General features: G+C 39.5%; 2 protein-coding genes across 3 annotated transcripts in view; both read left to right on the top strand.

The window, feature by feature from the left end:
* dub (duboraya) overlaps positions 1–4,516 on the top strand; it is a 9,204-nt gene extending 4,688 nt beyond the window's left edge. The window contains exons 3-7 of one of the 2 annotated variants that reach the window (XM_042499301.2): positions 379–447; positions 888–959; positions 1,038–1,289; positions 1,954–2,478; positions 3,681–4,516. In XM_042499301.2, the coding sequence (XP_042355235.2) occupies positions 379–447; positions 888–959; positions 1,038–1,289; positions 1,954–2,478; positions 3,681–3,710 (948 nt within the window). In that variant the 3' untranslated portion in view covers positions 3,711–4,516. The remainder of the gene's footprint in view (positions 1–378; positions 448–887; positions 960–1,037; positions 1,290–1,953; positions 2,479–3,680) is intronic. The other variant, XM_042499302.2, reaches the window with a different exon arrangement.
* Positions 4,517–8,984: 4,468 nt separating this feature from the next.
* On the top strand, positions 8,985–21,488 carry guca1d (guanylate cyclase activator 1d). Its single transcript, XM_042499524.2, has 4 exons — positions 8,985–9,713; positions 13,153–13,302; positions 15,185–15,272; positions 16,506–21,488. The coding sequence occupies exons 1-4, from the start codon at positions 9,519–9,521 to the stop codon at positions 16,628–16,630; spliced, it is 558 nt and encodes a 185-aa protein (XP_042355458.2). The 5' UTR covers positions 8,985–9,518; the 3' UTR covers positions 16,631–21,488.
* The last annotated feature ends 313 nt before the right edge of the window (positions 21,489–21,801 follow it).

Raw genomic sequence — 21,801 nt, 5'->3', positions numbered from 1 at the left:
TAACTCTGACTGATTTTATCGATCCCCTTTAAACGGCCGAGAGTCCAGAACGAACGAACATCACCTCATCTCTGCCGAAAGATTTAACTCTATTTTTGTGAATAAAGATGCAGAAAAATGCAGATTTAAAATCTACAATGTCCTAAAAATGATTTGTTTTAGTCGACAAAACTGGACTGAAAATTAAAAGGAGGAGGCTGATAAACTTGACTTTTGATCGCAGATCTGAGACTAATAATAACAATAACAATAACAATAATAATAACAACAATAACAATAACAACAACAACAACAATAATAATGATAATAATAATAATAATATCCTGTGACAGTATGAAGAGGGCTCATATTAATGATTGTTGTTTATTTGTTTTTCAGGAGAAGCCGGTCAGAAGACGACCTCCTCACTCTCTACATATCCCCAAACCCCACGAAGACGAGCAGGAGGTGAGACACAGAGACAGGCAGAGATAGACAGAGAGAAACAGAGAGAGACAGAGGCAGAGACAAAGACACAGACAGACAGACACAGAGACAGAGACACAGACAGACAGACACAGAGACAGAGACACAGAGAGACAGACACAGAGACAGAGACACAGAGAGACAGACACAGAGACAAAGGCACAGAGACAGAGAGACAGACAGACACAGAGACAGAGACACAGAGAGACAGACACAGAGACAAAGGCACAGAGACATAGACAAAGAGACACAGACAGAATCAGGGACATATTAAGTATATATTCAGATAATTAACAAAAAAGCATTTTTAATTAAACAATGTTAATCAGTCGCACCTGTGTGTGTGTGTGTGTGTGTGTGTGCGTGTGAGTGTGTGTGTGTGCGCATGTGTGTGTGTGTGTGTGTGTGTGTGTGTGTGTCAGCAGCCTCCAGGTGTCACCTCTCCTCTACCTGCCAAAGCCAAGAGGAACTCTGCTCTGATCGAGAAGCTCCAGGTGAGTCCAGGTGGTTTCTGCTGCGCTCTGACATCACTGTGACATCACTGTGACATCACTCTCTCTCTCTCCCTATAGGCTAACCTGGCTCTCTCTCCCTCGGCCCTTCAGCCGTCTCCAAAGAGCCCCGGCTTCAGGCTGCTGCCCCCCAACTTCACCCCGCCCTCCCCGGGCTCCGCCCCCGTTACCACGGTACCCACCTCGTCCTCGGGGACCCCCTCCAGCCCCGTCACCGCGGTCACTCCGTTAACCGAGGAGGAAGGCCCCGCCTCCTTTGAAGCCCCTCCCACTGCGGCGGAAGGATCCATCTTGTCGAACGCCAACATCAAGGTGTGTTCTCATCGGTCCGCCTCACGTGACGCATGTTCGACTCTGTGAGGTCAGAGCGAGACACAAAATTACCACAAACAGAAACAAAGCAACTGCAAAAAGACACAAAACGACTACAAAGAGACACACAACTACCACAGATGCAAAACAATCATAGAGATGCTAATCAATCAACAATAGTTGCAAAATGAAAACGACATGCAAAACAACTAGAAAAAGATGCAAAACACCACAAAGTGACCGAAATGACTAAAAAACTGAAAATTAGACATACAAAATGACCACAAATTCATGCAAAACAAGAATGAAAGACTATAAAGAGATGCCAAATGATTACAAAAACATGCAAAATTACCAAACTGATGCAAAACAACAAGAAAGATGCCACAAAGAGATGCAAAACTACCACAGAGACATAAAGAGACCACAAAGAGATGCAAAACTACCACAGAGACATAAAGAGACCACAAAGAGATGCAAAACTACCACAGAGATATAAAGAGACCACAAAGGGATGTAAAACGACTATGTATTAACATTATTTTTATAATATTGAAAGTTGTTCGATTGGCAGTAATTGATAACAAAGTAACTATTAATTATGAAGAGTTTACTCTTTATTAATGACCTCACCTGTCTGTCTCTGCTCCCATTGGTCCTCCAGGGCAGAGCTCGCCACTCCATCCGGAGACGCCCTCCATCCCGCCGCCACAGGAAATCCAGTAGTGGAGACGAGGTCGGGGACGTGTCTCTGAGCTCCCCGACTGGATCAGAAAACACACCAACAGAAGGAGGAGAGAAGGAGGGAAGAGGAGAGAAGGAGGGAAGAGGAGAGGAGGAGGGAAGAGGAGAGGAGGAGGGAGGAGGAGAGGAGGAGGGAGGAGGAGAGGAGGAGGAAGGAGGAGAGAAGGAGGGAAGAGGAGAGGAGGAGGAGGGAGGAGGAGAGAAGGAGGAGGGAGGAGGAGAAGTGTTAAAAAAGGACAAAACAGATACTTCAACGTCTCCTGAGAAAAACGAAGATGAGTCAAAGATCTCCGAGCTCGAAGGAGAAGATGAGAAGAAGAAGGAGGGATCGATGGGAGGAGAGGAGGGAGACGGATCTCCATCAGGAGAAAAGGAGGAGAAAAACTCTGCAGAAAAACACAACGAAGGAGTGACGAACAAAGACAGCAACGAAGAAACAAAAGCGGTGATTTCAACATAAATTAAAATAAAAACTGATGAGTCATACTTTGATATTCTCAAATATTCAGCTGCAGAAATCAGACCTTCGTTTCGGATTTTCATTCTCTCATATTTGACGGTATTTTAGTTGCAGATGTCCTGATCACTTTTCTTGCCCTTGATTCGAATCATTTAATATACCGAGTCCCGAATAATTCTGTTTACTTTGATGATACAGCTGCACTTAAAGTACTTTAATGTTCGTAAAATCAATCCAATATATAGAAAAGACAATATGAATTAATCATTAGCTCTGCAGTGCATTTGCAAAAAAAACCCCCAATTTTTTAACTATTTCTTAATGTTTTTTTAAATTCATTATTATTATTATTATTATTATTATTATTATTATTATAAATTAAGTAGTAGCAGTAGTACACACCCTCAGTAATATCATTAGTGCTAGTATTAATAATATAATTTTCTTAGAGAATAAACAGTACATTTATAAACCTCTCTCCCTGCTGTCCTGACACACAACTGACCATAAAACACAGCAAAATGATGCAAAACTACTACAAAAAAACACAAAACAACCACAAATAATAAAAAAAAAGACAAATAACAAATAACAATAAAGACATGAAAAATGACCAAGAAAAGATGCAAAACAACCACAAACAGGCTCAAAACAACAAGAAAAAGATGCAAAATTATTACAACGACGCGCAAAACAACTAGAGAATGGACCATAAATCTAGATGTAAAATGACCACAAAGAAATGCAAAAAACCATAAAAACAAGCAAAGCAACCACAAATAGTTTCTAAACAACTGCAAAAAGACACAAACCGAAAATGATCACAGAGACAAAAAAAAGACAAAGCAAAAACAAAGAGACACAAAATGACTGGACACAAAACTACTACAGAGATGCAAAGTGACCACGAAAAGACATAAAATGACCACAAACAGACACAAAACAACAAAGACACACAATCTGACTACTAACAGACAAAAAACAAAAACAGAGATACAAAACGACCACAAAGAGACACTAAACAACACGTGCAAAACAATCACAGAGACATGAAATAGCTACAAAGATACATAAAACACAAACTACAGAGACGCTGTTTTTAAGGAAAGAGAGGTTTCACTTTAACGAAGAACAAACGGACGAAGACCGGAGTTATTTCAGGTTAAAGTGTCCTCTGTCTCCCACAGGGGACGGCGGGTCAGAGTTCGGCCCGATGAGAAACCGGACGTCCGGTCGAGTTGGACCCCCGCAGGCGTGATGAGCCCCTGAGGGACGGCGAGGGAGACCCTGCGGCGGCGAGGCCTGAGGTCAAAGGGCTGTCTGAGAGTTCGGACTGCGTGCAGACGGATATTTACCGAACCGCGGTTTGTTTCTTCTCTCATGTGAAGACGAAGCGACGAGCCGAATGTTTTTTGTCTTGTAAAGAATCGCTGATGTTTGACTGAAAGTTCAGCTTTTGTTCACTCTGACGGACGAGAAAACTCCCGAAAACGGTTGATGTGAATTTGTTTTACTAATCCTCGACTTAAAGCCTTTTTACACTGCAGCGCCGGATCATCCGTTTATATGATGTGATTCTGTTGTTGTCATTATGATGTTTTCCTGATGTTTGGTGCCTCCGAAACTGTGACTGATGATGATGATGATGGTGATGATGCTGATGATGATGATGACGATGACGATGATGATGACGATGATGACGACGACGACGACGACGACGATGATGATGATGATGATGATGATGGTTTGTGATTCTTGTGTACGTTTGTTCTGATTTGTGCAAAAGTGTCATATACATACAAATAAGATAACGAGCTTGTCTTGAATCGTTTCTGTTGGAAGATTAATCCGAAACCTTCTTCCAAACGTCCATGAACTGTTAAGAGGAAACGGTGGAGCGTTTTATTGTTTGTACAAAGCCGCGGCAGTGAGTGAGACGCTTCTGTAGCTGCGTTTAAAACTGAGGACGTCACATTGTGCCTTTTACTTTGAAACTGGAATTAAAACGCATATTTTGGCTACATTAATGTTTCTTTAATGTTCTGTGATTTTCTGAAATTTGTCCTTGTTTTATATTCAGTTTGGGCTGGGCGATGTGGAAAAAAGTCTTATCACGATAATTTTATTCATATCAGTCGATATCGATATATATCACAATATACATCAAATCACTATTTCTGTCAAGCTTAAAGGTCCCTTTGACTCCTCAGTGAGATAAAGATATCAGAACCAGTGATGAACCATAATGATTATTTCAACCGATAAACCGATAATTTCCAGCTTCTCGTGGCCGATAAGATACCGATAACCGATAACTTGTTTTTCATTACCTGAGAGTAATGACACAGATGGAATTTAATTTGTGCATTTTCATAAAAAAAAAAATACATTTCAGACAAAAAGTTGGAGCATCACATTTTTTTTAAAATAAAGTAATTTTCAAGAGCAAGATCATCTCTGCACACTTACATCAAACATCAGACATCAGTTTATTCTTTCAGCAGAACCCAAACTCACCACACCTGAACGCAGACCGCGTCCAGCGTGTCCTCCCATCATGTCCTCCCATCATGTCCTCCCATCATGTCCTCCCATCATGTCCCCGTCATACACACACGGAGCAGAAGGAGGGGGAGGGGAGACGGTGGCCACTCACACCGACGGAGAATGAGAGCGAGCAGACAATACTCAATACAAACACATTATAAAACCTAACATAGATATTCATAAACCGAACAAGACACAAAAATACAACCAAGAGGCATTGACACAAAAACAACTACATTATTGCCATTACATAGCCGCAAAGAGGCATTAAACGACCACAAAGAAGCAGTAAGCGGCCAACAAAGAGACAAAAAATGACCCCAATAAAACAATTAACAATCGGAAAAGACAGAAAAAACACAAAAACACAACCACGTAGAGGCATACTTCAGAAATGCATTAAACAGCCACAAAGAAGCATTAAACAGCCACAAAGAGGCATTAAACAGCCACAAAGAGGCATTAAACAGCCACAAAGAAGCATTAAACAGCCACAAAGAGGCATTAAACAGCCACAAAGAAGCATTAAACAGCCACAAAGAGGCATTAAACAGCCACAAAGAAGCATTAAACAGCCACAAAGAAGCATTAAACAGCCACAGGCTTTACATGCACACAAAGAGACTCAAAATACAGAGACACTCAAAAGTACCACAAAGGGACCACAAGAAGCATCAAACACAAAAAGCTCAAGTTTGTTTTTTTTGGGGGGGGGGGGTGTCTGAGACAAAATGCCAGTTAGTGATGAAACTCTACTTACAGTGATGAGCGGAGGATTTAGCACAGCTGGCAGGTCTCCACAGGACTCGGTGGCCGGTAATCTGCCGAGGACTCGTACCTGGAAAGACAAGTCTAAGAGGACAAACAGTGAGGAGGAAGCCTGGCTGCTGCTCCTCGCCGTCCCTAAATCTGGATAATCTGTTTGATCCTCTGATACAATCACATCCAGCGCCTCTGCTGCCCAAAATAAAACAGATCAACAAAACACTCTGGAAACCGAAGATTCGCCGCCAGAAACTACAAACCTGGAGCCCAGAGGCATGCTGGGAGATCACGCGTTTATAACAGGTGCTCCTAGATAAGGGTTCTGTACTCTGTGATGTCTGAAAAAAAAAAATAATTTAATGATAAAAGGTCAAAAGTCAAAGTTGACTACTCCCAGAGTGCACTGCTGTAAGAAACTGCTTATAAGCAAATGTTAGCTTGCTAACACGGAAAACTAACATGGTAAACACACATGGCCAACGTGACGCTGACAGAAAATTACTGTGAATCTATTTTGATGGTTGAAGTCAATTTTCATATAAAAACATTTTAATGGCTCAAATTCACAAAATGTTAAAAATGGTAATGTGTTAGTGATAATGTTAACAATGGTAATGTGTTAGTGATAATGTTAACAATGGTAATGTGTTAGTGATAATGTTAACAATGGTAATGTGTTAGTGATAATGTTAACAGTAGATGCACCAAAGCAGCTTTTGTTCTGTCAGAGTTTTTTGTGTTGTTTGACATGTTTACTGACATGTTTATGTCACAAATGCTTGTGCAATAAAGATTTAAGTGAAAAAAGTAACGTGTAGGTAATAATGTTAATAATAGTAATATGTTAGCAATAATGTTAGTATTGTTATGTGTTAGTGATAGTTTTAGTGTTAATAATTGTAACATTATTAATAATTTTAAAAACAGTACCATATTTGAAAAATTATTGACAATGTATTTGTAATAACGTAGGCAATTTTATCAATTTTATTTCAATTTTATATTAGCAATCATTTAAAAAACTACAATGTCTTTTTAAAAATGTTAAAAATTGTAATGTGTTAGTAGTAATGTTAACAATAGCAATGTGTTAGTAACAGCATTAACAATTGTAATGTGTTAGCAATAATGTTACTAATTATAATGTGTTGGTATTGTGAACGACTGTAGTGTGTTTAATGTGTCAGTAATAATGTTAATAATAGTAATGTGTTAGCAATAATGTTCATATTTAATGTGTTAATAATAATAATATTAACAATTGTAAGGTGTTATATATATTATAGTTATAATGTTAATAATAGTAATGTGTCAGTAATTAAGTTAAAAATTGTATTGCGTTAGTTATAATGTTAACAATAGTAATGTCTTAGTCATGATGTTAATGATGATGATGTTAGTGTTTTGGTAATTATGCTAACAATTTTACGGTATTAGGAATAATTTGGGGATAAAACAGACAAACATTGTGAAGATGTCACCTTGGGCTTGAGGTCATTGTGAAAAACATTTCTCACTATTTTTACAAAATAAACAATCAATGAATCCACACAATACAATAATATTAATATTTCAAAATAAGCTTCACGTCAGCCAAACAAAACAGTGACATGCTGAGTCAGAAACATCCAGTAAGATCTGATATAGCAGTATAACAGTCACTTTTAACAACTTTAACTACATTTCATGGTTATACTCACATACTTTTACTGAGGGCGCAGGCATTTTACTGTAACAGAGTATTTTTAATCTGAGATATTAGTGCTTTTGTGTAAGTAATAGCTCTGAATACTTCCTCCTCCTTCCTTTAACAGGACAATGGAAACGTCCTTCACTTTCTGAAGCAGCAGAGTGAGTTTTTTCCACTGTGGAGTCTAACAGGAGCTCAGCTGTGATATAACCTGAAGTCTGATCTGATTAACACACTCCGACATTGTTTCTCAGTAAAGCTGTTGATGCTCGGATCTGGCTCTGATTTTAGGAGCACGGAGTGTCGAGGACTTCAAACTGCCAACAACTAACAGATTTATAACCAAGCTTAAAAACATTTTGAGACTTTAAAGTAAGTCTGGCCCCTGAGAGGGTGCTGGGTGGCCTCCAAACTAATTCACGATAAAAAATAAAGTTATGGACACTGAACTGTTTTTGTCCTTTCAATATCAAGAGATGTCCTAAAAATCCTAGAAACATCCAAGAATTGCACTTTTTAAAAACTCGAACAGTTGGTGTCCTCAAATCCCAAACACTTTCAGAGTGTTGTTTCAAAAAAGGTGATGGTGGAAAACATGCACCTCTGCCAACTTCATTATAACATGGAGGACATCGAATTCAGACAGAACAAAACTAAATTTATCAGTTTGAACACTGAATATCTTCTTTTTGTTCAGCTGAATTCAGGTTAAAAAAAAACATCCTGATTATTTCAATTAAAAAACAAAAATTAAAATAATACAGATGTTTGTCAAAGTTCTGAAAAAAAGCGGACAAAAAGTCAGACCGTCGGTTTCCCGGTGTTCCTCTGATGTTGTGATTATGGGTTTAAATGGTTTAACTGGATCACTGTCAGCAGCTCTGAGCCTATTACAGACCGTCATACAGCGAGAAACATCTTTATGTGGGTTTGTCTTTGTGGCTTAAAGCTCATTGTCAGTTCTGCCCCAAAAAGACAGAAAAGTCAACATTCCCATCAGGTGCCAACACCTACGGGGTGAGTATCAAATAATTATACTTTAGTACAGTACTTCTTTCCACGTCTGCTTGATGCATCATTTTTTTTTAAATTCACCAGTCAGCCCGGGGATACTTATCTCGCTTTGCTTAGGGGCCCACCTTTGCAAAATGACAGGAGGCCAGGGGCCAGTCACAGCCCCATACATGTTTCTGGGATTTTAGGAGATTTTTTTAAGTTTTAGGACTTTTCTAGGATTGGATGTTTCAAGGATTTAAAGATGTTTCTTGGATTTTAGGATGTTTCTCTGGTTTTAGCACATGTCCCAGATTTTAGGACATTTCTAGGATTTTAGGACACTACGGTCCTAGCTCGGACCTCTGTCCAGGTGTGTGGGGGATCCTCCATCCGCATTTTTTTCGATAAAGAGGCTCTCACTGATCCAGCCTGTTAAAGTGTTCAAACATGACCTGACCTGTGTTCCCCTCACTGGGTAAAAACGTCCTCCCGGGCTTCCCAAGGATCCTCTCCGTCTGAACCAGGACACCCAGGTGAGTCTGTTATATAAGCATCCTGGTTCCAGGCCAGCCCTGCTCCCTCGCCTGAACCCGGCAGGTAAAGCCTCTTGGCTCGGCCTCTGGCAGCAGAACCCTGCGGCCGGCGGCCTGATCTCATTAGGGAGTTATTTTCAGTGCTTCCTTGACTTTTTCCTCCAGGATCTAAGAGGGTTAGAGAGTCCTGAGGTCTGCTCTCTGCCTGCAGAGTCACTGCAGCCTGGATGTCGGGCGGCTGGACCCTGCTGCTGCTGCTGAAGCCTGCCGCCGACCCCTTGGATTTCTACCCTTTTTGACTCTTCTTGTCGTCTTCTTCGAGCTTTTCTTCAAACGTCCTGAGGATAAGAACAGACCTGCAGCTCTCGGCTGAGGTCACCTGCTGGTCTCGTCTCTTTGTCCTGAACCTCTCCTTCAGGCTGAGAATCTCTCATCTGTCCTTCTCTTGAGGTTTTTGTTTTTATTTGCCTCAGGGCACCCATCGGACCGGACCAATGGGGAACCATGGCTCGAACCTGGACGATATCCTGGCGGAGGACATGCACCACTGGTACAACAAGTTCATGAGGGAGTCTCCGTCGGGCCTCATCACGCTGTTCGAGCTGAAGGCCATCCTGGGCCTGAAGGGCATGACGGAGAACGCCAACAGCTACGTGGACCAGGTCTTCTTCACCTTCGACATGGACGGGGTGCGTTTCACACCGACACACACTTCACACAGCGAGGGTTTTCAAAATAAAGCCATCAAATGCTGTCCAACATGACCAGTTCTACAGCTGAAAAGCTTCACCTCTGGATGGTCCACTGCAGTGATACTTTAATGTGTGCAAAAATCCTAGAAACATCCTAAAATCCTTGAAATGTCCTAAAATCCTTGAAGTGTCCTGAAATTCCAGAAACATCCTAAAATCTTAAAAATGTCCCAAAATCCCAGAAACGTCCTGAAATCCTAAAAATGCCCTAAAACCCTAGAAACGTCCCAAAATCCTGGAATTATCCTAAATCCTAGAAATGCCCTAAAATCTTAAAACAACCTAAAAATGTCCTAAAACCCACGAAACACCCTAAAATCCCAGCAATGTCCTAAAATCCTAGAAAGGCCCGTAGATCCAGGAAACATGTACGGGGCTGCATCCGCAGAACCCATTTTAGTTCAGATATCTGGAGGTCAGAGGTCAAGGGCCCTGTGAATTTTAGCCTAACTTCATTGATGCGGCTTCCTGAAAAGCTAGAATGACGTCATCACTGTAGCCTTAAACTCCAGCCTGATGCAGCCTCTAAAAGACACGATATCATTTGTCACTATTTTGCTTCCATAACATGTCGTCTTTCAGACTAGTGGGAAAAAAGGTCCAAAATACACATTTAGGTTTAATTTTGTTTCGATTTCTGTTCAGGGAATTTGACCCTGGGTGCGATAAGCAAAAAATAAAAAATAAAAAATAAATGAATGAATGTATATTTAATTAGATATCGCTTAATTTGCAGTATTATATAATAGAATTTCAAAAAACTTTAACAAACGGTTAGGGTTTCATAGAGATCTCTGTTGTTATTTTTTGGTCTAAAATGTTCTGAAATGTTTGAAGTATATCTTTAAACCATAAAGCCATAAATATCCTCGACAGTAAAAACTACATGCACCAAACTTTCCACTTTAATTTCTGTCTAAATTCTGAGGGTTTCTACAGAGCTGGTCGTTCATAAATCATTCAGAGCCTGATTAATCAAACTTCTTGTTCCTTCAATGATGATGAATGATTTCTGGAATAATAAACATTGATATCTAAAATAAACTGCTTAATTATTGATGTTTTTGTGGCATCATAATCGCTGCCTCGATCATGTTTAGAAACGTTTTGATCAGGTAACGAGACACTACATTAACCCCTCAGGGACCGTTTGTCTCATTTTAGTCTCTTTTCTTCTTCCTGTTGTGATAACTGTGTGTGTGTTGATGCATGTGTCCTAAATGTAGTCCAGATTGTGTATTTGAGTGTAATCAGTGAATTTGCAGCTCAGCTCCTACAATAAGTCTAAAATACACTGTGGAAACTAAATAGTTACATTCAGACTGTTCAGGTCCAAAAATGCTCCATTGAAACCCATTCAAACTGACATTTTTGATCCCACGTATATAATAGTGGCATCATGACAAAAAGCTGGCATTTAAAGGGTTAAAATTCTGAAAATTGGTATTTAATACTTGTGATTAGGACTGATGTTGGTTAAAATCACATTAATATCTAACATTTTTTAAAGCTTGATTTTGGAAAGCTAATTTTGCGCTCAGAGCGATACGAGTGTGTACAACATTAAAGCGAGCCGTAAAGGGTTAATAACCGCGCAGACTTTGTTAGAAATGGTTTTGGGAGGATTTTAAGTGTATAAAGTGCAGCACCAGGAAAAATGTCACTTTACTGCAGGATATTCTCAGAGTGAACATTTGGCTAAAACATTCACTATCAGATTTATTAGTTACATTTACGAATTGTGTAGAAAACAGAATTTGCTCTGAATTAAGTTTCCGTCAAACTGTATTTGTTAGTTCAGCTTGACTGTATTTAAATGTGTGAGGTCAAAGTGCCACACATTCAGGTATTTGTTTTTACGAATATGAACCACTGAACTCGGAGCGTCAACAGATATCTGCAGAGAAGATTTTAGACCAGTCAAACATGTCGGTCTACAGGTTAACCCTTTGAAACCTGAGCAAACTGGCTTGATTTCTTTACAAAAATTCGAAAAAAGAGCAATAAGCAACTTCACTGCAACACATGAGGTTCATGAGAGGGAATGACACGAAGTACGGAGGTTTGAGTAAAGCGACGATTAAATGCGACACTAGAATCTAAAAACCAGCAGAAACAACAAATAAAAACAATGAAATAAAAGCATAGTCTAAGATAAATAAAACAATAATTTAGGATTAACAAAGATGAAAACAGTACACTTTTATAACATGCAAATGCATTAATAAATATAAATATTAAAGTATAATTTTCCAAGAAAAAAAATCTCTTATTATTCTCTCTATAATTTTTTAATGCTAATTTTCAGATCATTTTCCTTTCGCCTAAAACTAATATTTTTAAATTTGTGGGACATTTCACGCCAAGTTCATGCCACCGCCTCTTCCTGTTTCTGAGAGAAATCTGCTTAGGTTTCAAAGGGTTAAATACTGTTAGAGGCCTCTCAGTGCAGCACAAGGACAGCGATGTTGCTCCAGGTTTCAAAGGGTTAATTTTGCCTCTCTCCCGTTTGCTGAGCAGCCGTCGGCTCTGAGGGTCTGAGGGGAGCCCTCCGACCCCGCGGCACGACTCTCCTCGGCTCTCGCTCTGATTGGCTCAAAGCGTTTGCATGCAGAGCTGTTGTGTGCTGATGGCGAGCTGAGTGGATTTGCGGCGTTCACCGCGGGTGGCGGTGAAGTTCAGGGAGGACGTCCTGTGAGCTGGGAGGACACTCTCTCACTGCAGCTTTTTTATTTAAAACAAGCTCAGAAACTACAGACTCTGCATAATTTTACAAGTTAAAAATCTTTAGTTCAAGAGGAAGAAGAAGCTCGAATCACCAGGTTATCAGCAGAAAGCATGGACGTGAAAAACTACTTTAGAAACTTCATCAAATCTGAGAAATGTCCTAAATTCCAAAAAGTGTCCTAAAACCCTAAAATGTCCTAAATTCCTAAAAATGTCCTGAAATCCTAGAAACATCCAGAAACGTTGTAAAATCTAAAAAATGTCCTAAAATCGCAGACATGTTGTAAAATCTGAGAAATGTCCTAAAATCCTGAAAATGTCGGTGTCCTGGAATCTCAGACACATTTTCAAATCCTAAAAAATGTCCTGAAATCCTGGAAACGTGCGGGGCCCCTGCGCCCAGCCCCTGACCTGCCGTCATTTTTTTAAAAGTGGCCCCTAAACACAGCAGGTGCAGCTTCATGCTGCAGGTGAGCTGAACCTGCTGACCTTCAGAAAAACGAGCGTCGTAGTGGAAGAAAAACGTCTCTGAGAGGCTGAAACTACGTGAAGAGTCTCTCTGATGTAAAGAAATTCTCTCCCCGACTGAAACATAAAGTCTGAAGTCAAACTAAGCGATCCGGTTTATTGTCTCCGTCTCCGCCTGCAGGACGGCTACATCGACTTCGTGGAGTACATCGCCGCCATCAGTCTGCTGCTCAAAGGAGAAATCAACCAGAAGCTCAAGTGGTACTTCAAACTGTTCGACCAGGACGGCAACGGCAAGATCGACAAAGAGGAGCTGGAGACCATCTTCGCCGTAAACACACACACACACACGGAGACACACACACACGGAGACACACACACACGGAGACACACACACGGAGACACACACACACACACACGGAGACACACACACACACACACAAGGACACACACGGACACACACACACATGGACACACACGGACACACACACACACACACACACACACACACACACACACACACACACACACACACGGACACACTGAAAATCCAAGAAAGGTCCTAAAATCCTGGAAATGTCCTAAAATCCTAAAAGTGTCCTAAAATCCTAAAAATGTCCTAAAATCCTGGAAATGCGCTCAAATTCTAGACACAACCTAAAATCCCAAACATCAGCAGCAGCCAAACGTACGTGCTGCTGTATGAAAGTAGTTTCTACAATTTTCACTCAGCAGCCACAAAAACGATGTTAATCTCTCGAGTGGCTGGAGGACTCTGGTAGATTTCATCTGCATTTTTGGGTCAGGTGTATATATTGAAATTAAATTAGAAAAAAAAATGCTTGAAACAAGTTTTTATAATTTTTTTCACTTTCTTAAATAACTGAATAATATTTTTACTTTTGATACAGAGTTTTATATTTAAACCTAAGCGTTTATTTCCCATTTTTAAGATTTTAAATGTTACTTTAGAAGTAGCCTGTAAAAATGCATTTGGAGCACTTTGCTTCTGGCTTTTATGAGTTAACTGAGTCTTTAAAAATCATGCAGGAGGATCATAAGTCTTACAGAAAAGTCACTCTCAAGTATTCCAAAGATACCAAATATGAGGAGCTGAATTTAGAGAAATGTAAAAACACGGAGGAGAAGAAATCTGATGTAAGGATGCAAAATGCACTTTACAGCTTTAAAACAGTCAAGAACGGAGGCTCGGATCTCCGTCCCTCGACACACTTTACTGTGAAATGACCTACAAACAAAGTGAAGCGCCTGAATCAGCAGAGCTGCTCGCCAGATTAGCTCTGAAATTAGACGAGTGTTAATCTGCTGAATGAGCTCAATCTATCAGCCGACAGGAAGCTGCTGAAGCGGGACGAACGACTCCCAAACCATTAACTCTGGACGTCAAACCAGTCTGAGGGATTTCACAGGCCTCTGCAGCGCTGCAGCTCACCATCGTTCAACAAAAACAACATTACTGTTAATTTGTCGTGCAGAGAATAATTAGGCCATAATTAAATGTTTTTAAAAAAGACTGCTTCTAAAGTAACATTTAAAATCCTGAAAAAGGAAAATAAACGTTTAGGTTTAAATCTAAAATTTTGTATCAAAAGTAAAAATATTATTCAGTTATATAAGAAAGTGAAAAAAAAATTATAAAAACTTAAATGTTTCAAGCATTTTTTTTCTAATTTAATTTCAATATATACACCTGACCCAAAAATGCAGATGAGCTGAAGGCGGAGTAGTATTGAGTATAGTATTGAGTATATAAATACACCTACTTTTCAGCAGTGGGACATTTCTTTACTGCAAATTAATTTTTTGAATGATTTTAGAAAATACTTTAATAATTTGAGATACTAGATTTCTAATTTTCATGAGCTGTAAGCCATAATCATCAAAATTAAAACAAAAAAAGGCTTGAAATATTTAAATGTATGTGTAATGAATATACAATATATGAAAGTTAACATTTTGGAGTAAATTAAAAATAAAAAATTTACTTTTTAAGATATTCTAATTTTTTGAGATCCAACTGTAATTTGCCATTTTTTCTTCAAATTATCACAGATCGCTGATTATTCTTCTAATTGATGGCTTGTTTTCATAATCAAAAAATAAGTGAACAAAGCCACAAATCAAAAGTGACTCTGAGCTTTAAATCTTTTCAGGAAGTGGAATCACTGAGCGGGTTTTGTCTCCCCCTGCAGGCCATTCAGGACATCACGCGGAACAGAGACATCGACCCCGAGGAAATCGTCTCGCTCATATTTGAGAAGATCGATGTGAAGGGAGAAGGTAAACAGCGACACGCCGTAAATATGATGTTTCTACTGTTATCCAGAACCCGGAGACACAGCTGACGAGAGTTAAACCCAGTGCGCTGGCCTTTCGTACCTAAAGCGACACCCCAGAATTCGTATTTAACCCATAAAATTATGGAGTCTGTGATCACATGACCAGCGTGTTGACAGTAAAGTCAAAGGACTTTAAGAAGTGTCGTACAGAGAGCCAAAGCCCACATAAAGAGGCCGGCTGACATGACGGCGTTTCAAACAAACTCAGGACTTTGCCCTCAGGAGACCAGTGTTTGTGTCCCGTGTGAAACCAGGACTAAAAGTTATTTTGTGATACGTGGACACGTCTTCACGTTACGATGATGCAGGTCATTATTTTATGTTAAGTCGCCCAATCATGTTTCTTTTCCCAAACCTAACCTGCAGAACATAAGTTATACGTAAGTATGTTTGCGTGAAGTCTGTTATGTCAACTACATAAATTTATTTTAAGCATGTAACTTCACAATAAGTACATGACGTGACAACATTAAGAACGCAACTTAACATACTAACAAACCATGTTTTTTTTCCTAAACCTAACACATGCAACTTAACTTTAAGTATGTAACTTTACCTGAAGTGCATTTGCAGTGCGTATGTTTTAAGTATGTAACATTATATTAAATACATTATTTGTTTGTTACATATGTAACTTTAAATTATGTATGTTACTTTACGTCAGGTAAATAAGTAAGTAACCTGATGACACGAAACCACTTTTCTTTGTCTAAGCCTAACGTACGTAATGTTCGGTTAAAAGTGAAGCTTATGTTAACTATGTAACTTACATTAAGTACCTTTGCATTAAGGATGTTATTTTAAGTACTAACTTTGTTAAGTACATGACAATGACAAGTCATGTTTCATGTAATTTTACGTTATGTATGTTATTTTAAGTATGCAACTTTACATTAAGTACGCAACCTGCCAACATCCACGACCCTAACCCTAACCCTAACCCTACCCTAACCACGTTAATTCTCCTAACCGAAACCAAAGCCAACACCGAAAAAATTCAGTCAGCGAAGACAACAAGTACGAGCCAATCCGGCAGAGTAGGGTGGGTCAAATTTGTGTCCTGAAAGCAGTACTGGCACAGAGTGGATTATCCCGGTGAAATCAAATATGGAGTAAACGTTTCTTTTCTCCGACATCGCCCCTAAACTGTCCTTTGACCTCTGACCCCGCTCAGGTGAGATGACCCTGGAGGAGTTCATCGAGGGAGCCAAAGACCACGACGACATCATGGAGATGCTGAAGAACCTGATGGACCTGACGCCGGTGTTAATCATCATTGTGGAGGGCCGGGCGGAGTGAGAGCGCGGCGCCGGAGGTGCACCGGTACGACAAAGACCGACTGAAGCAGAAACATCCGGTTCCCCATCTTCCTCGAAAAAAGTAAAATAATCCACCTCGATTCCCTCCAAAAAAAGAGAAATGACTCGCTCCACCTCCCGACGGTCTTCTTTAAGCCGCCTGATGTTTTATGCTCAGAGGAGAAACAACGGATGCTGAAGACTTTGCGATGGGCCGTGATTGGCCGTCGAGCCTCTGAGCGTCCGGTCTCCAGGTATCAGGACGAAAAACGAACTATTTTTTGATGAGGATATCTCTGAAGAAGACTTTTATGATCCTGTTTTCCAGCAGCCACTTTCATTCTTCAACATAATCCACCGTCTGTCGTCTCCATCACAAAAATCCTCGTTTGTCCAAAAATGTTGAAATTATTGCAGTTATTTTGGGTTATCATGATGAGTCCAGCTCTCAGAGATCTTCCAAAGTTTTCCAGGACTGTGTGTCAAACTTCAACCGCTTTTTGGCACCAACTGTATTCAAAGTTGTCATTGAATGCTTTCTCGTAATAATCAGACAGCACCAGATTTCATTGAAAAATTCGCCGTACGTTTTCGTACAGCTGCTTGATTTTAGATATTTTGCTTTTAAGATAGTTGAATGTTTGGCAGAAAAAAAATTATTTATTTTTCTTACTTTTATTTAGTTTATATTTCTCAAAATACTACGTGTTGACAGTCTGGTATCATTCCGCACTAGTATATATTTCAAATGACACCTGGCCCCAAATTTTAAGGCTGAATTTTGGGGGGAAATTTGTCTAAAATGAAGCACAAGACGTAGAATATTTTGGTTTGATGGAATACTTCAGCCATAAAACCACAGAGCCTTGGGTATGAATATTTTTGTCTAAAAAGCAAATTTGTACTTAAAATTGAAGGTTTGCAAGGTTTAATGGTTTATTCCTAAAGGTTTTTAATCTTTTAAACTCCTCAACAAGCAAAAGAAACTGGATCAAAAAAGTGAAGTTTTAGCACAGTTATATGGTGGTGAAATGATCCTCTGTGACGGCTGAACAAACCACAAACTATTAATCATTTAGTATATAAAATGTCAGAAAATAGAAAATTTTAAAGTCTTCTTTAGGCCGGCCAACACTCCAAAATTTACGATATTCTGGGCACACTTCATGTTTTGCATTTTTCTGCACAAAATTAGTTATCTGATGCCAATTTTTGATTATTTTCTGATCCACATACCTATGAATGGGTTTTTTTTACATATATGAAGAGTTTGTCATTTCTGTATTTCGCATGTGTTGGTGGTTGTGTCTCTGAGAGCAGAGCATGCTGGGAGTCGGCCCCGCAGCGAGCTGCTCTGAAGCTGCTGATCCTCTTAATGCTGTTAAAAGGTTCAGCGTCCTGAGCCGTAATGGAGCAGATTTACAGACGGCTTCAAGGACAGCAGCGACCTGCAGGCTGCAGGAGGACGACACGAATAAACGCCCGACAAACGTCCTCAAAAAATGAAAGTGCGCTCAAACTGCAGCGTTACTTTGAGAAAACTCCACCAAAGGACCGATAATCTGCTTTCTATTTCTGGCTTCCACAAAAGAGAAGAATCATGTGCTCACGGATTAAATAATCCAGAACAGGCGGCTCCATACCAGACCGGAGAAACACCACCGCAGGGCCAAGTGTGATTAATCTCTAACTACAGAGACGTTTAAAGGAACAGCGTAGAGCAGGTTAACCGGAGAGATTCAGAGGAGCTGGAAGGTTTTTACTTTGCAGAGAGCGAGGCGCTTTAATATTTAACATGCAGACACACAAACGTACAATATCCGCCTCGCCGTTCTGTATAAAAAGTACGAACGGGTGGACAGAGTTCATCGGTGCTAACGTGACACCGGAGAGGACGAAGGATGGGGTTAACGTGACGTTTTTATGAAGTGTTAAATCCGGGACGCACTGCAGGAACGCTGTCAGAGGGCTTCTATTTTGGAAGAAACAAAAAAGGTTGAGAAACAGATGAATTTATATTTCTTCATGTCCGTGACAAGTACAGACATTGAAATTGTAGTAAAAGGTGGTAAAATGTCAATTTAATTATCAAAAGACCTATTTTTGATGAAAACCACACACATTACAGGAATAAATCAGTGCTTTACATGTGTTGGAGCCGAGCAGCAAATGAGCAGCAGCTGAGCAGCAGCTGAGCAGCACTGCTCACGATGACAGTGTGGCTGCTCTAAACCGTTAACTCGAATGCTGAAATAAAAAACAACGGGCTCTGCAATGCACACACACATGCTAGTCACGCTGGCAGTGCGGCTCTGGCGTTAGGGCCTGTGTCCACATTGCGCTTTTTTTCTTTTTGGAAAAAAAAAAAACCCATCGGCATCTTTTTCGATTGTTCTGTATGAGCAGAGAGCGCCTGAGCTTTTTGTACGGCTGCTCTGAGCACTTTGAGTTGAAAATCTCTGAACGTTTCAGAGGCGTCAGTGATGTCACCATGTCTCCTTTAGCTGCTGCCACAACAGAGACAAAACGGACTCTTCCTCTTCTAAATCACGGCTTTAAAGTCTTTTTCTGCTTCCTGTTGTTTTCCCAGCGCAGGCTTCTTGTTTTTGTTTGTTTGTTTTTTGTTGTTTTCACCGTTATGACAGTCAAACTGTAGCTGATGGAAAATCACCCACAAAACCAACCAAGAATATGATTGTTTGAGTTCAGCCAAACTGCCGGAGATGCTGATTGTACGTTTTTGCACACCACGGATACGTTACGTTTGCAGACGAGTTGGAGAACTTAATGTTGCAGCATGGCTGTGGTTTGGATTTGGTCAGGTTTTAACTGCTTGTTTAAGGTGAGGAAAAGCTTTTGTTTTGAATACCTGGATTTTGCAGCGATGTCTGGAAAAAACAACATAAGTGTGAAAAGTACAGATTTAACATATGTGCGGTTTGCAGAAACATACATCATTTTCCATCGTGTTTGTCCTTCAGAGACGCTAAAAACTGTCTTTTGATGCTTTTTAACAACATGTACACCAAAATCTGAAAAGGTGATTTTACTTTTAAAAATCTAGGAAACCAGTTGCCTTGAATGTAAGTGAATATAACTAATATAACACTATATTTATGTTAACTTTATAACTAAATGTTAAGTTTACTTTTTAAATTTTGTCATATTTACTTCATTCTGTGATGTTGTTACAGCTCATAATTGTGTTTTCTTAAAAATATTAACAAAACTGGCAGATCATCAAAGTCCTCTTTGTGATGATGTAGTTAGTTCAGACTAACTTGGTTTATTTAAGCTGGTGACACCTTGAAAGAACATGGTCGATTCACTTGTCATTTTTTAGTTGGAACAATTTCACAAAATTAAGTACATACAGAAAAAAAATTCTGAGAAAACTCAACAATTAGATATAAATTTAAACATGAACAAAGACAAAAGAATTTACTTTTTCAAGGCAATCTGTGTCCTAGATCATTTTAGGTAAGACCAACTCACCTCATCACACGCCGGTGTGAGGATGTAACTAAGTACATTTACTCAGGCACAGTACTTTAGTAGAAAGTCAGAGGTATTTGTACATTAGAGTATTCCCATTTTCTGCTACTCTCTCCTTTTACTCCTCTTCATCTCAGAGGTAAAGATTGTACTTTTACTGCACTACATTAGTCTCACAGCTTTAGTTACAGTAATATTTATCTAAAAACATCACATATAAAGGTAAAACACTGAATACTTTTATTATTACTGCACTAAGGTTTTATATGCAGGACTTTTACTTGTAGTAGAGTATTTTCACAGTTTGTACTCGTACTTTTACTGCAGTGAAGGGTCTGAATACTTCTGCATGTGAACCTGATGGATTACAAATAGGATCCAATGATGACAGTTTGTCCAAAAAACACAATATTTCTTAAATTCACGTTTGTACCTGAAAACTCAGTTTGAATCTGACAGTTTTTATGCCAAAATGATTCTGAAGGAAACTCATTCAGCCATTTAACCCTTTGAAACCTGAACAAATCGGCTCGATTTCTTTCAAAAATATGGGAGGACGACAATAAGATATTTTATACGCTTTTCCTTCTTCTTTTTGTTTCTTGATAACTGTGTGTGTGTTGATGCATGTGTGATAAATGTAGTCCAGATTGTGTATTTGAGTGTAATCAGTGAATTTGCAGAAATTATTATTTGAAAAAATAATCTTCTAAATCTACTAATTTCTTGCAGTTTGCAGAGCATTTATTAACAACTCTTTTAAAGTTTAAAGTTTAAATATCTGTGAAAGGCGTCTGAACGCAGCACAAAAAAGTGACCTCTACTCGGCTTTCAAAGGGTTAATTCATGAGATCAGGAGGACAAACTGTAAATCAAAGGAGACATTTGTCATGAGTAAAACATTTACATCATTTGGTTTTATTTTGAAAGGATACATGTTTCCTCTGCTTCAGGGCGTTTCAGTGTTTTTTTTTGTGTCGTTATTTTATTTTGTAATTTCACATTAGTGGTCGTTAGTTCTGCGCTACTGGTCTCTTATTTTGAAGTGAAAGGAATCTGCTGAATGATTTTTACTTTTCTACGAGTGAGACGAGATGGAGACAACAGAGGGGGACGCCCTGAGGACGGACGCCATGAGGACGGACGTGCTGAGGACGGACTCGGAGTCGGCGTTTAGAGACGAAGAGGCCGTTCCGCGCTGAAAGCTGCAGACTGGTATTCGTACGGTCAGATCGGAGCTGCACGTTAGCGTCGACGCTAACAGTTCTTGTTGTGCAATAGAGAGACTTTCACAGTAAAATCTCCGTACGCTCATTTTAACCCATCGTGTCTTGTGTTGCCTTATCAATAAAGTTTTTAAAGAAGGTGTCTCATTTTATTTAAACTCTGACATCAACACGAAACAACCAGAAATCATCACAGTTACTGTTTTAAGAAGACGAGTTTGAATATAGAGTTCACACACAATTTCAAAACTTTTCCGGGACTTTTCAAGGGCTAACGTTTAATTTCCATGTCCAATCATAGTGCGTAACATCGGTGCTCTGTTTTTTCGGGTTGTTATCTGCTCTTTGATCAGACGGCGTCAGATTGCACATTTTTGTACGGCTGCTCGATTTTAGACGTTTCACTTTTGAGACAAAATCTTGGCAGAAAACTCTTTCTCTCGTTTCTCTC

Source organism: Plectropomus leopardus, chromosome 15 (assembly GCF_026936395.1).
Source record: "Plectropomus leopardus strain MGB_pleo_1.0 chromosome 15, ASM2693639v1, whole genome shotgun sequence".
NCBI lineage: Eukaryota > Metazoa > Chordata > Actinopteri > Perciformes > Serranidae > Plectropomus > Plectropomus leopardus.
This window is presented reverse-complemented; position numbering and strand designations above follow the sequence as displayed.